General features: G+C 47.2%; 1 protein-coding gene across 4 annotated transcripts in view; it reads right to left on the bottom strand.

Annotated features, from left to right (window-relative positions):
- Positions 1-11,157: 11,157 nt before the first annotated feature.
- ADGRF5 (adhesion G protein-coupled receptor F5) overlaps positions 11,158-15,155 on the bottom strand; it is a 98,583-nt gene continuing 94,585 nt past the window's right edge. For 3 of the 4 annotated variants that reach the window (XM_037142558.2, XM_037142561.2, XM_053668281.1), the window contains one exon: positions 11,158-14,714. In XM_037142558.2, coding sequence (XP_036998453.2) covers positions 14,635-14,714 — 80 coding nt within the window. In that variant the 3' untranslated portion in view covers positions 11,158-14,634. The remainder of the gene's footprint in view (positions 14,715-15,155) is intronic. The other variant, XM_053668280.1, reaches the window with a different exon arrangement.

The raw sequence follows: 15,155 nt of genomic DNA, 5'->3' as shown, positions 1-15,155 counted from the left end.
AAGCTTTGTAACTGTAACTGTTTGAGCATTCCACTTTACTAATGCAAAGAGAATTTCTAGCATCCTTTATACTATACCAAACTTCCGGTGTGGCTTGAGATAGCAATTTTATCAGTGTTTGCCACAGGCATTTCTGCAGTACAGACTTTTGAGTAGGATCTTTCAGTGCTAGCTACCTTTGTTGTGTTTCGGTGTACTTTGGCTTCCTTCTAACCTCCTGTGGGTGCGGAGTGTAGTCAACCCACCCAGTGTCCCATTGATACTGATGTTATATACGAGCAGACTGCAGACAGTCTAATGCCTCCCCTTCCCAAGCTCCTTCTTCCTGATGAATTATGTCATCCACGTTATGGCTTGAAGGAAACCCAGGGACCCTGAAGTTCAGCTCTGATATTTGAGTAAACTGAGGAGATTCTGAGAGAATGATTGCCTCAGGCAGGTCAAAAGTCACTTAATAGCATGATTTATTTTCCTTTTTTCGCCAGCCAGGGAAGCTTAATAAACTCAGTGGTTGGGGGCAGAGAGCTATGAAATGTCGGCTAAGCTACACCTAACACTTTGTAAAGACAATTTGTGCTCGGTTCTCTTTATTTGGGATATCATCTTGTATCTAGTTAGTCACCTATGCATATTTTCATGTGTTTATGACTATGGCTAAAACAACACTCGCATGTTAATTAAACATGATACACTTTTCCAAAATCTTCAAGCAAAATTAATTTTCAAAAGGACATCTTATATCTATTCTGTAGTTATGAGTACTGAAGAGCAAACTGTTGCAAATCCCAGTGGGTGGGGGCTGAGGGAGTAGGGTGGGATGGTGGTACCCTCTAATGAGTATTGACATGGAAAAAATGACAAAGATTTGATATAAGTAGGGATGCCCAACAGCATGTGTGTGTGTGCATACAAATGTGAATGTGTGTAATAGACAGGGTTAAAGTGAATCAGATGAGATAGTGAAGGCAAGACGTATCTCTCTCCATCTTTCACATCTCGCTAAGCTCTGGTCCTGGAATCCCAGAATAGGTTGAGGTGTGTCCTCATCTAGGTCACAGCTTCCCTCAGGGCCAAGACATATTTAGGGCAATTTAACCCAAGTGTGACTCAATAGCTAAATGGAAATCATCAGTAATATTTAAAGATTTCTATCTGCTCAAGAGCATGAACATAGAATAGGAAAAAAGTGGGATCATGAGAAAGATACGAGGAGAGACTGGAAGGCAGGGGAGACATTCAGATTATCAGCCCCAGGCAAAAGTGGTCACAAAGAGTGATAGAATTCTTTGTGATAGAATCTCCCAAGTCCCAGATGGCCAAATGGCTGCCCAGAATACAGCTTATGTTCTCCCCTTCCCTTGCTGGTAGGTGGGGCTGCATGATCAAGTTCTGACCAATGAGATGAAAGTAGAAATGTTGAATGACAGTTTCTGGGAACTTTCTTTAAGAAGTTTCAGGGACTTCCACCAAGATGGAGGCGTAGATGGAAACACTTTGCTTCCTCGCACAACCAAATCTAAGAACAACAAAGTTTAACAACAATAAACGCAACCAAACCACACAGAAAATCGACAATATGGAGTCCAAAAACAACAAAATGCTCAGCTAAACTGGTGAGAGGGGCAAAGCCAGCAGCGGAGCGGGTTGGGCAAAAAAGATCCCTGACCTGGACTGTGCGCAGGCAGCCAAGGGCACAGATCCCAGGTGCCAGCTAGCTACGGGTGGACACAGGGAAAAGGCGTGGCTGGCTGTCTGTGGTTGGTCGCACATTTGCGTGCAGATAAACCAGTGAAGAGGTGAGCATTGAGACCGCGAGGCTCAGGGCAGTGGGCTTGCACATTTGCGCTCAGATAAACAGGCGGGGATGAGCGCTGAGGTGGACTGGGCCAGTGGAGAGGACCACCATTGCTCCCTCTCTGACCCCGCCCCCACATACAGCATCACAACCCAGCAACCTGGGTGGCCCCACCCTGGTGAACACCTAAGGCTCCGCTCCTCATACGTAACAGGCACAAACAGATAAAATCACGGCTCAAGAACAACTCAGAGCCCCAGAGCCCATAAATCTAAGTGATGAAGAAATAGCCAAACTTTCAGGTGCAAAGTTCAAAACACTGCTGATCAGGATGCTCACAGAACTGGTTGATTTTAGTCACAAATTAGAGGAACATATGAAGGCTAAACTAATTTAAATGAATGGTAATACACAGGAAACCAATAGTAATGGAAAGGAAACTGGGACTCAAATCAAGGGAGTAGACCAGAAGGAAGGAAAAAATGACCAAACAGAAAAATATAAAGAATCAAGAATTCAAAAAAGTGAGGAGAGGCTTAGGAACCTTCAGGACATCTTTAAATGCTCCAACATCCGAATTATAGGGGTACCAGAAGGGGAAGAGGAACAGTCACGAGTGGAAAATTTATTTGAACAAATAATAAAAGAGAACTTCCCCATTCTGGCAAAGGAAATAGACTTTCAGGAAATCCAGGAAGCTCAGAGAGTCCCAAAGAAGTTGGACCCAAGAAGGAACACACCAAGGCATATCATCATTACATTAGCCAAGATTAAAATGAAAGAGAGAATCCTAGAAGCAGCAAGAGATAAGGGGACTGTCACCTACAAAGGAGTTCCCATCAGACTGTCAGTGGATTTCTCAAAAAAGACCTCACAGGCAAGAAGGGGCTGGAAAGAAGTATTCCAAGTCATGAAAACCAAAGACCTACATCCAAGATTGCTCTATCCAGCAAAGTTTTCATTTAGAATGGAAGGACAGATAAAGTGCTTCTCAAATAAGACCAAATTCAAGGAGTTCATCATCACCAAGCCCTTATTATATGAAATGTTAAAGGGACTTACCTAAGAAAAAGAAGATAAAAAACATGAACAGTGAAAGGACAGCAAACTCGCAGTTATCAACAATCACACCTAAAACAAAAGCAAATTAAGAGGACAGCTAGATCAGGAGCAGAACCATAGAAATGAAGATCACATGGAGGGTTAGCAACAGGGGAGTGGGAGAAGGAGAAGCGGGGAGAAGGTACAGAAAATACGTAGCATAGACAGTAGATAGAAAATAGATAGGGGGAGGGTAAGAATAGGAGGGGAAATACAGAATCTAAAGAACTCGAGACACGTGTTCATGAACTAAAGGGGGGGAATGGGGGGAGGAGTGTGCAGGGTGGAGGGGGGAAGTAGAACAAATGTAATGGCATAATCAATAAAATAAAAAATAAATAAAATAAAATATTTTTAAAAAAAAGAAGCTTCAGCACACACACCATTAGTTTCCTCTTCTGTTCTAATGACCCATAAGGGGGAATGATGGCCAGAGTGAGAACTGCCATGTGGGGCTCTGAGGTAGCCCTGGGAAGAGCAGGACAGAAACAAAAGACCGGATCCCTGAGAACTATGTGGAGCCAAGTCCACCATACCAACCTGGAGATGCTTATCTCCACCTCCGTGTGCTAAAGCAACAGAATTGTAGTTTATATCCCTGTTATTCTGAATCTTTGGTGCTCACAGAAAACAGGGCACCATGATATGGTGGTTTCTGCAGGGTCAGCACAGGACTCACACCAAATCAATCACGATGCCTTGCGCTGCTGTGGATATGCTCATGGGTGGGCAGGAAGCGAGTTGCTCTTCCTTTTAGATGTCCATCTGTGGTCCACAGGCCTCACTGATTTCTTTCCTCAGCGATCTGTCTTGGAATGAAATAGACACAGAGCAGGGAAGAGAACTGGAGAACACTGAGCTTCTGAACCAGCTGTGCCCGAGGCTGTGCCCGTCTAGTACCTTTTCCAGTCACTTGAGCTGAGAAATGTCTGTTCCTGTTTAAACCAGTTTGAGCTGTGGTTCCGTTCCCTGTAACAGAGCCGTGACTGAGTCTACTGCTATAGCACATCAATGGCTCATCCGCAGGGGAAATAATGAAGTTCTTTTAAGGATGAAACAAAAATTTGTATTACATAAGATTACCAAAGCTGAACTGAGACGCACACACTGGGCAGTGAACCAGGCTCACTCATTTTTTTTTAAAGTGATGTATTTATCCCCTTCTGGCTTCGAAAAGGGCATGAGTTAAAGCAAAGCCTTGGTTAAATGACAACTTAGGTTGTCATCTATGTTCAGGGTCCTTTCAAAGACTCCTAACTTTGAATTAAATGCAAAAATGTGGGTGGTATACATATTGTGATTCTGAGTAGAGACTGTGTTTAAATCTGGATTCTGCAATAGAACATAATAATGGATATAACTTCATTCAGTAATGACTGTGGGCCTTTATAAGGATAACTCTTCACAACAACCTATGTCATTTTTATCCCATTTTATGTCATGGACATTGAGTCACAAGAGACTTACTTACCAAGGAAAGAAGTAGTACGATGGGGGGGGGTCTTTTATAGATGGCTGTCAATCAGTATTAGAGACAGCTCAGTGAGCCCACCCCACAAAGTGAAGCAGAGACTCCCAGCGATTCAAGTAGCCCATGAGCTGCTTTAGTCCTGATAGCACAAGAGAAATCACAAAGCAGCCAAGTTTATTGGACAAATGTCTCAATTCTCCACTTGTGTTTAAACACAGCCTTAGAAACACCTCATTTCTGGGAAATCACATTTTCCTCCTTTGTGTCTAAATGACGCCCAACAGTCTGAGAATACTTGCTACATCTCTGGCAAGAACAATAATAACACTACCAGCGATTAGAACCTCATGGAAGCTCATTTGAATGAAGACTAAAGATGAAATGACAGGTACGATCAAGCTGCTCCATTTGGGGAGTCCAGTAGGTGGCCCACGTGAGGTCTGCTTTCAGTAAAGCAGCGCAGCAGGAGTCCTTTCATGCTCCATCAGAGACGAAAAAGGGAAGTGGGTTGACTCCGCGGTTTGTCCAGAACACGGACCATTGTGTTCTGGGCTGCCCGGGAGAAATTATAAAGTGAGGTTAAAATTAGAGCTGACGTCACTTCTCCACCCCTTCTGTCACCACTGTTCTCCCCCTGTTATTCTGTGTCCTTGGAACCCTCCCTCTCCTCCCGGGAATCTCTGTGCTTCAGGCTGTATGGAGAGGCAGCAGAGTGAGGTGGTGACGTGCCCCTGCTCCGGGTCGGACACTCTGCACTCAGCACCTGGCTCTACCATGCTGGAGCTGTGTGACCTTGGGCAAGCCATTCACCTCTCTGTGCTTAGTTTATTCATCTGTGAAATGAAGAGAAAAGGGAAATTTACCCCGCCCGGGTTTGCTGTAAGGCTTAAATGAGGTTATGTATGTGAAGAGCTGAGGGCAGTGTCAGACATGAGGTAAGGACACTGTAAGTGGTAGTAAACATAGTTAAATAGTTATCGGCCACTTTCATTGGAGGGTAAATTGCATCTTATTTGCCGTGTCCCTGTCCCAGAAGTTTTTGCAAGTTAAGTCCCATCACACTTTGAGCTTTTATTTTCTATTTGAGCAGCAATTTTCAACCTTTTTAATCTGATGGCACACATTACCTCATTACTAAAGTTCCATTGTAGCACATCAAAAAATTTATATATTTTTGCTGGTGTGACAAAAATGGGTACACTTTTGATTCATTTACACCAAACCACTATTGTTGTGTTGGCTGTTGTTGGTTTTTATTTGACAATCTAAGGGGAAAGAGGTCCATGTCCCTGGCTAAATGGTCAGGTATTGCCTGTTTTAAAAATTCTTGTAGCACACCACTGTACCTCTTGCGGCACACTTGGAAATCACTGTGTTAGAGGAATGTCCATTGTGAGGCAAAGGTGTGAGGGAGACTTTGCGGGATTGCCAGCAAGGTCCTGAGGCCCACGACGTTCTCCCACAGCGAGAAGCTGGTTGTCTGGCACATCACACAAGGCAAGGCCAGCTTGTGCCTCTGCCCGCGGGCCGGCCCTCCCTGCAGTTGGTGCTGTTTACTTCTCCTGGGGCTTCTTGGGTCACACTTTGGTTGGCATGTGTGTCCTGAGTCCAGACTCACCAGCCGGCCCTGGGACAGCTGCAGATTCAACACGGACTGCAAGAGAAAACCCAGGCCAGCTGTGGTTCTCTACGGGCCCGTGCGAAAAGGAAGCAGACCATCCTACTTCCTCCTTTTGAAGGTGCGTTGACAGATGGGAAAAGGGTCCAAGTCCCGTGAAACACAGAAGGCACCCATTTGTTTCCTCAAACTACCTTCCTGACCTTTGTTTGGAAAGGGAATCAGGTGATTTCCTCGGCTGCTTTTAGCTGTGCCTTTGGATCCATAAATAAGACTCGGTCAGTGAGGGAGGAAAGAGTCAGGAGGAGGGAGCCCGTCTGGCTGGTGTACCTCAGAAGTGGACCCGTGCCTGGACATCCATCTCGTTCACGGAAACTGGGGCTGGAATGCTCGCCTGCCCCAAGCCTCTAACCTCTCTTTCTGATTTCCTTTTCTCCTGCCAGGAACATAACGTAAAGGGTTAAGTGGTGGGGCGTGAGAGTGATTCTTTCATTCCTGGTTTCGATCATCTAACAGGCCTCGATTCCACCTTCAGTCTTTTCATGCCCCCGAAATTACTTCTCCTCACGTTTCCCATTGAGCAAGTCATCCATGGTCCTAAAACTTTGCTTTTGAGGTTCTAAACAGGGTGACCCAGAGGAGACGCTTCCTCTTAACAACCACTAGGTGGCGATCAAGCCTCAGGAGAAGCCAGAGGGTGTAGCGACTCAGCGCCGGAGGCCAGCTGTCACTCATTAGCCCGGCTGGAGAGTCCTGGCCAGGACCCTCTGACTAGGACAGCTGTGGCTGCGGGAAACGCTCACAGTTCCAGAAGAGCAGTAAATGCATGTTCGATTTTCCTCGGGTAATCAAAATCAAACACATCTTTCCACCACCACTGGGTGTGGGGGCTGTTTGGCAGGGTGGAGGACAGAGAGGATGGGACTAATCAAATCTGGTTACAAAAAAGGCCCAAGGTCATCCTTGGACTCTGTTGTTGAACGTGGAAGTGGGCTGTGACTGCAGTCTTCCCATGACTTCCTCAATCAGTTCCTGTTGCTTTTCATGCTGAGAAAAAGCCTTTTTTTCTGGACTCCTGGCTTCGTCTGTTTAGATTCGAATAGTTGCCAGCATATGTCGCTTGGGACTTGGCTCTGTATTAAAGAATAAAAACCCTGGGGTGTGAAAGTGCTCACGTCTCCCCTGCCCATGGCCACTTGTGCAGAGGAAGCACTCATAACCTTTGAACCCTTCATCTCAAAGTTTTTGGGTAAAAGGGAAAGGACAGATTCTAGAAAATCATCTTTAAAATACACAAGAGGACTGTATCTAAATCGTAGGAAACCATGCCCAGCCCACACAGGAAGATGGTATCTGGAGCTAAGTTTCAGGGCCCTGGCACAGGGCGGGCTCCGGCCCTGCGCCCATCTTTCCTTCTTTCTTTCTGTCTGCCCCACGTGCACCGAAAGACTTACAGGAATTGTTTCCTCTCCAGAGTGTGCTTGAGGATAAATTTAGCCATCCATCCATATAGGACAGAAGGAAAGGCTGGGGGTGGTGGGGGCCTAGGCTTTTGAGATTGGTGAATGGGAAGTTCCAGGTGCTTCACGGCATCCCCACGCCTTCTGTACCACTGATGGGCACAGAGGGAGGGTGGGTGGGTACACCACAGCCCGCCCAGGGGCCAATGCCATGCTCTTATTTGGGCATACTGCCTGGCATCTGCAGGCATGAGTCACCAGGGGGGGCAGTCACCTGGGATGTGAATGACACTGCTGCCAGCTGTCTCTGGGGGAAATGGGCCCCTGGATGCCATGTGGACACATTTGGTGCCAGGGAGGCATCACTCAGAGCAGACCTCCCCTGGAAACCCACTAATCCCAACTGTGAGGCTTTCCCCCTCCCAACACGTTCATCCTTTGGGGCCATCTGGTCTCCAGGCCTGAACTTGAAGGACACTGAAGTAGTTCCAGCCAGAAGTTGATCTCCAGGGGCTTGCCCTCCTCAAAGGGCTTCTGAAGGCACCTGGGCCGTGTGACAGGCCTGGGCCTCTGGCAGTCCCTCCTGTGTCATTGGGCAATCGGGATCTGGTATGTGCCCTGGGGACCGGGTAGCTAGAAGCTGAGTCATGCCCCATGACTCCGCATTCTGAGGCAAGGAAGAGGGGCTGGACTCTTCTGGGAAGCACCAAAGGCCTGGGTGAAGGTAAGTCTTTGGGTAACAGTATTAAAACTCTGCCAATTTACAGATGTGCTTTGGGGCCTTGTAGGAAAAGTTATCTCATCACATACAGAATTAGCTTGAAGAGAGCCTTCAAAGTCAATAATTTTTCCAGCACTACCTCATTCCCTTATGGGCACTTGATGAAGTGTCCCACCCCTCCCCGATCCAGGGCCCTTCTAGAGACCCCAAGAGGCCATCAGAGCTTAAAATGACCCTTGGGATCTCATTAGAGTCGTGGGGGCTTAACGCCCCTTCCCCATAGCTCCCCCAGGGTCACCTCTCTACTTTCGAAGAGATATGAAAATAAATTTTCGTTTGCACAATACTTGATAGTTTACAAAACAGATTTGTATAAACTATGCTTATTGAGCTTGACAAAACCCTTGAGGGGTAATTAGATGACCCTTATTTTTCAGGTGAGCACCCGAGGGCTAGAGGGGCTTCGTGAACGGCCCAGATGAGTGAGGAAAGGCGACTGCTCAATCCGGGAGCCTTGTTCCTTCTGCCTCACCACACGAATGACACAGCCCGCTGGTCCCCCAGGACAGAGAGCCGAGGCGGGTCCCAGGCACTTCTCCCTCCTGGGGAGGATGCGGGGCTGTGATTCTCTGGGGCCAGTGCCCCGTGCGTGTCAGCAGCCTCCAAGGGAGTGCCGCTGTCTGTGTGCTTCTAGGCCCCTCAGAGGGCAGGGCTGCTACGCACAGAAAACACGCACACCCCAGCCCGGATGGCACGGTACAGGCCTTGCTTTAATTTTATCTTCCTACCCTGCTGCCAGGGCACAGAAGGCAGCAGAAATGAGTAGCAGGAAGCCTTTGTGTCTGGTTTGTGCTCTGAGCTGTGTTGCCTGATGCGCTGGCCCCTGGACACGTGAGGCTCTGAAGCAGGGGGAATGAGGCTGTGACCGCCGCGGTGCCTTGTGAGTGTGAAGTACACTCCTGATGTCCAGAACGTGTAAAGCATCCCGTTAAGTGCATGTTAATCACCTCTTGGAATAATGATTTGGATATACTGGGTTAAATAAAATGCATTATTAAAATGAATTCCACCTACTTGTTTAAAAATGTGACTACTAAAACAATCAGAATACACGGGACTCACGTTACAGTCCGACTGGGTAGGGTATTTCCCCAGGCCTCACCCAAAGTTCAAGGAAAGCTGCATTCGCTTCCGTACAAAGCACTCAGAGGAAGCGTGCTTTCCTCCCTGTTTGTATGAAAAAGTGTAAACTTCAGGGAAACAATTCTTCCAAAAACAAAAATACACATCTTCCTTCTTAATGACATACCATTACGACATAGAAAATAACCCCAGCTCAAATGAGCAGAAAGCTCCAGACAGGCGGCCGTGACCCAAGCAAACACAGGGTGGCAGGGTTTTAATCCCATTAGAGCTCCAGGGCTCACTGAGGTATGAAAACTCCGCAGTGTGGGCGGGAAGTGCAGGCTGCAGGCTGCAGGCTGCAGGCTGCAGGCGGCAGCATTTCATGAGAGGTCTGGAGGGGAGAAGTGCCCCATGTGAGAGGGGCATTTTGGCTTTATTTTTAAGGACTGGGAGGTCAGGTGCGCCAAAGCTCAGAGGCCAACCGGACACCCTGGGGCTTAGGTCTCCGATCTGTTGGCCTCGGTGTCAAGGGCACATTGTTAGCCCCTGGGCTCACTCTCCCTGGCACTCCAGACACATGCCACCCTGGGGAAGGCTGTCAGCTCGGAGCTGCCGTGCCGCTTTTCATTTCAGCTTTTCCAAATGGTGCCCTCCCCCTGGATTTCCATGCAGCTGGATGCCACCCCTGTAGGGCAGGTGTGTTCTTCCCATTTGCAGGTTCAGCAGATAGAATATTCGCAGCGTGAGAGCCTTATTACAGATACTGCCGGAGAGACCCTAAGTGTGATCACCACCATGGATAAAGGAATGTGTACTGGCCACATATGCGCAGCTCATGTCTTGCATAGGTTCTGCAAAGCAGGGGTGGGTCCCTATGTTTGCAGTTTGTTTAAATGAGCTGATGAACTGCCTTGCATAATCTTCTCCCCTTGGCTTCGGGCAGGACCTGCAACTATGAGGTCACTCCCAGGAGCAGAGTACATTAAATGGCACAGGTGAAGGGATTTTGCAGATGCAGTTAAGGTCCCTAATTACCTGACTTTGTGTGTTAATCACAAGGGACGGCCCTGACCTAATCAGCTGAATCCAATTAAAAGAGCTTAGAGATGAGAGATGAAGGAAGAGATTAAAGATGACGGAAGTCAGGGGGATTCAAATTGGCAGTTTTTCTACTGACTTGAAAGAAGCAAACTGTCATATTGGGGGAGGGACCCATGGCAGGAGACAAGACACCCCCGGGAGCTGAGGGCCTCAGTCCCACAACCAGAAGGAATGAAATTCTGCCAAAAAAGCAGTGAGCTTGGGGAAGGACCCCCCGAGTGAGACCCTGACCTGAGCAGAGGAGCCAGTTAAGCCACGCCCAGACTGCTGACCCTCAGACACTGCACGACGAGTGAACATGGTTCTGAGCCTCTAAGTCCGCGGTGACATGCTCCGTGGCACCAGGAAACGACTACGGGAGCTGTGAGGCCGCGTTGCAGACATGTGTGTGGCTAACAACGCCCGGGGCTCTGTCTCCAGCTCTCCAGAAGAGTTCCAGCGAAGCCATGCACACTGTCAGAACATTTGTTTGTTTATTTCCCAGAAAGTGAACTTTACTTCAAGGACCCCTGTTTAACTCTTCTGCCAGCTTCTGGGCTCCACGTACTGAGTGGGAGTGTGGATGGTGTGAGGAGAGGCGTCACTGCCATTGGCCACTTGAGTTCAGCCGTGAGCTGGCACCGCCCCCATCCCGCCCCACTGCACGCCTGGAGAATGGAAGGGGCCATTCACTCACTGTTTGGATTATGGAGTGAAATTGTGGTTGACATGGGGGAAGCCTGAGACAGCAGTAGTAGCAGATTGCAGAAGAGCAGACAATTTATATATTTTACCAGATCTTATAAAATATTTTATTGTTATAAACATGGAAAAGAAACATAGTTGTATACTGGCAAACTAAGACATGATTTTAAATCCTAAATTCTAATTTTAGAAACCGGTAGCATCTCATTTCAAAGCACACATCTTTGAAATGACGAGACACTATTTTCGCTGACTTTTAAAAATACGTAAGAAAGAAATACCCACCAGAGAACCCTCTTTGATTGTGCGCACTCGGGGAACCCAGCTCCTGTTGGCCACGGGCTTGCATTCTGGGACGCGGCAGCCCCGTTGGATGTTAGCATCACCCGTCACAAGTGAAACGCTTTCCACCTTCACAGTCTTCTATGGCCACCCCCCGAGTTTCCTCTCGTCTTGTCAATGACTGTGACTTCCAGTTCCACTCCCCTGAGTGACTCCGCCCCTGCTTCTGCGCTTACTGGCTGATACAATCTCTCCCGTCTCTATGTAACTTTAACTTTCCTAACACAGACCCCTCTGAAGTTTTCTGCACAAACCACCAAAGGCTGTGACTTCCCACAGTGTTTTTTCGTTTTTTGGCCTGAGTAACCTACATCCCGAAAAATCCATGCATCTTTACTAACCTCTTTGTCCATACAAACAGTAAGAAGCAGGGAAGAGGATAGGATGGCAGACACAGGACCCATTCAAGAGCTGACATGTCCCACTGGACTGAAAGTCTTCCCAGAGAATATTTCTGCATATTAACTGCTCACTTGTGGACACTTCAACCTCACAACCTCTTGAAGCATTAGCACAGGTGCCTTTGCAAGAAACTGACTTAATGGATAGTCCCTTCATGCAAGAAAATATTACCCAATGGAACTGACTTTACGCACCGAGAGATGTCAGACCCCTGGGGAAGCACGGGGCACTTTATAAGCGAAGCAGATGATGCATCTCACTTGGCACCAACCCGAGAGCCAGTGTTCTGCCTTCCGCCTCCTTCCCTCGGAAATCTGCCACTGCGGCTGTGTAACCGTGGCTGATTGAGGACTGGTGACCTCAGGGCCAAGAGGGGCTACTGCTTTCATAAAATTTACAGATTTATGGATGGTCTCCCTTATGGTTTTGAACTCTGCTGCTCAGTTTAGGGAAAACTTGGCAAAGAGCAGAGGTTGAACTATGTGTCTTGCGGGTGGGCAGGCAACCAACAAGCATTTCTCCAGTCTTTTTTGTTTTCATAGCTTTTCTGGAATTTGCGTCCAGTGGCGTGGCTCGTAAAGTGGGAGTCAAGCGCATGCCTCTGTGCGTGTGTGTGTATAGTGAGGGAACGTGCCTCCATTAACGAACACGGGCCGAGGGCCAGGCCCGCTCTCTGTGGAACTCTGCCGAAGGCTCCTGCCATGCAGGGGTTCCTTTCCCAACACCAAACACAATGATTCCCAAAGGACTCTTACAGAAGTGAGTGGAAGTTCAGTGTTTTTTTGTCCCATTGTGTTTTTGAACATGACAACCATAGCCTCCTCCTGAGTCCTGTGCTTTCCTTGGCCATGCTAACGTTGTGCTGTAGCCCTCCTCTGTTCTCCCTGGGACAAGCCCAGGAACCGGGTCGGGCACAGCCCATCTTTCCCTGATGTCTAATTCTACTTCAGCGGGTTCTCCAAGTTCCCAGGACTGAGTGCTGCCCAAAGTGGTCATGCCCTGGAGAACTTCATAGCTTGACAACCATTTCCTTCCGGGACTTTAAATAATGCACTCTTCGGTCAGAAGAGTGCAGTGACCATTTTCAGGGGAACATGGGCGTCAGTGTCTACGCCTGTGCCATTCGGACTGCAGAAATAAAGAGTTCATTCACTCTAAGCATTACTGATATTTCTATGTTGCACCTGCCCCACTTCCCATGAAGAAAAGAAAGCCAGGGTAGAATTTAGAATCACAAATAAAAGGAAGATATTTTTAAAGAGTTAAAATATTAAAAGAAAACCCCTTCAATAAATTAATGATTGTTGAATTTCAGCCTTTTTTGTCCTAGTTTCCTGAGGGGTTGGCTCTCTGTCCTTACAGAGCATGCTCCAGGTACACTTCCCGAGTGCCTCCCCCCCCTTTTTATTGTCTTGTCATGACTTTGGCTTGGAACGTATGGCCACTGTAACTGCAGCACCTGGTCGACTTTAATATGGAGGCAATTTTAATAAATATTTGTATTGCATGAAAGGCACATATACATAAATCATACATAATCAAAATCTTGGGAAGCCCTCCACCATCTGTTCACCAGGGGAAAGTGCCACTGTGAGCAGAGATGAGCCAACTGTGGCGCGGCCTTCTGGGACATCTCCAAGTGGCTGCAATCAACACAGGCTGGACTGCATGAAACGCTAAATGTATATGGGTCTGGGAACTTAAAGATGGAAAGAGCTAATGCACAGAGAGCTCTGCAACATGCTGAGGCCCACTAACCTCACAGTGATAACAACAGTAATAGACAATGCCACAAATCGTTTAAGTCCATTCTATAACGCACAGAGAAGTACCTGGTTAAACCTGTTGCATATAATAGAGACAGCTGGGATCTGCTTTCAGTGTGATACATCACATTTGACCATTAATAGATATTTTAAAAATGTATTTTTTTTGCTTTCCAAACATGGAACAAAGCAAAACATAAGGCTTTTCTGATAAACTCTCAAAAGGTAACCAGCAGTTGGATGGGCTTGGATCTGATAAAGGGTGGTTATCACACTCCCTCTGCATATTCACCCTACTTAGCTCACACCTTAAATGCTAAAAATATGTGTGTGTGTTTAACATCAGCAGAAACATGTCTCCTTACATGCATTTCTTGTAAATATTATTACCCACCTTAAAGCATCCTGATGATGTCATTTTCTCCCTATTTTTTTCACTGATTTCCCCCCCTTTCTTTGCTGAGAAAATACCAGGAAGATACTGAACTTTCCCCATGGCTTACTTTCTGTTGCTATTTTTGAGCCACTTTTTGATTCTCAATGTTGCATTATCTGAGTAATTAGATCATGAACACGGAAATCTTAAAGTGTGGTCCTTAATGCTGTTTTCCTCTATTTTTCCCTTCCCTCTTCCCTTCCTTCCTTTCCTTCCTTCTTGAATTCACTGAATATTTCCTAAGTACTAGCCTTTTACTTATAATTTTAAACAAAGCTTGTCCTTGTGCCCAGCATGTGGAAAGTGAAATGTCTCTTTGAAATTCTATTTTACAATATAGACAGATAAGTGGGACCTTGGGGAACTGGAGTTTCACTTAAATACTATACACATTGGGTATCACACAAAGGGTGGGGGTAGGGTAGCAAAATAAATGGAACAATAACTTTTAGTCTATCTTTACAACAGAAAGCCTCTTTCCTAGTGAAAAAGTCTCTTCAGCATCCCTCCCAGGAGGCTGTGGGAGTATTTCACCCAGGGCTTTGACAGGATCTCTTTTTCACAGCACATCCACTGCCTCCCAAGAGTCACATGGGTCGGGTTTTCCTGTTCTTAGTTGAGCAACGAATAAGCACTGGACGTGTTTTCCATGGATGTGCTGGTTGTTTCTGGGGTAGAAACATTGTACGTTCCTGCAAAACAGAAGGGCAGCTTAGCCTGAAGGACCAGCCTGCATGCTCACCGAGTGTGAACCTCCCTTAAAGATCTAGGAGCTCTAGTCCAAGAGCCAGGTAAGCTTGCCATGCCCAAAGTCAAACCCATGCCTGCCCTCCGCCCGAGACCCACAGGTGCCGGAGAACAAACAAAGCTGTCCTCAAGCATGCGTGGCAGCCGACAAGACAAGCACTAACTACTTCCCATCAAACCAGCAGCCAGATTTCTACAAAGGACAGAGGGATCTCAACATGGACAGCACTCCACATGCCACCACATGCATGGGTCTGAGGACATCCACACGAGGGAGCCTCTCTGGTCCCCTTGGGTTGCGGTGACTTGGGGAAGCTCTTGGGAAGGGCCTGGAAGCTGAGCTGAAGGCGAGGGGGGAAACAGAGAGATGGAAAGAAAGGAGAAAA

This window comes from Artibeus jamaicensis, unplaced genomic scaffold (assembly GCF_021234435.1).
Source record: "Artibeus jamaicensis isolate MK-2021 breed Jamaican fruit bat unplaced genomic scaffold, CSHL_Jam_final contig_484, whole genome shotgun sequence".
NCBI lineage: Eukaryota > Metazoa > Chordata > Mammalia > Chiroptera > Phyllostomidae > Artibeus > Artibeus jamaicensis.
The sequence above is the reverse complement of the archived record's forward strand: the minus strand, read 5'-3'. Positions and strand labels throughout refer to the sequence as shown.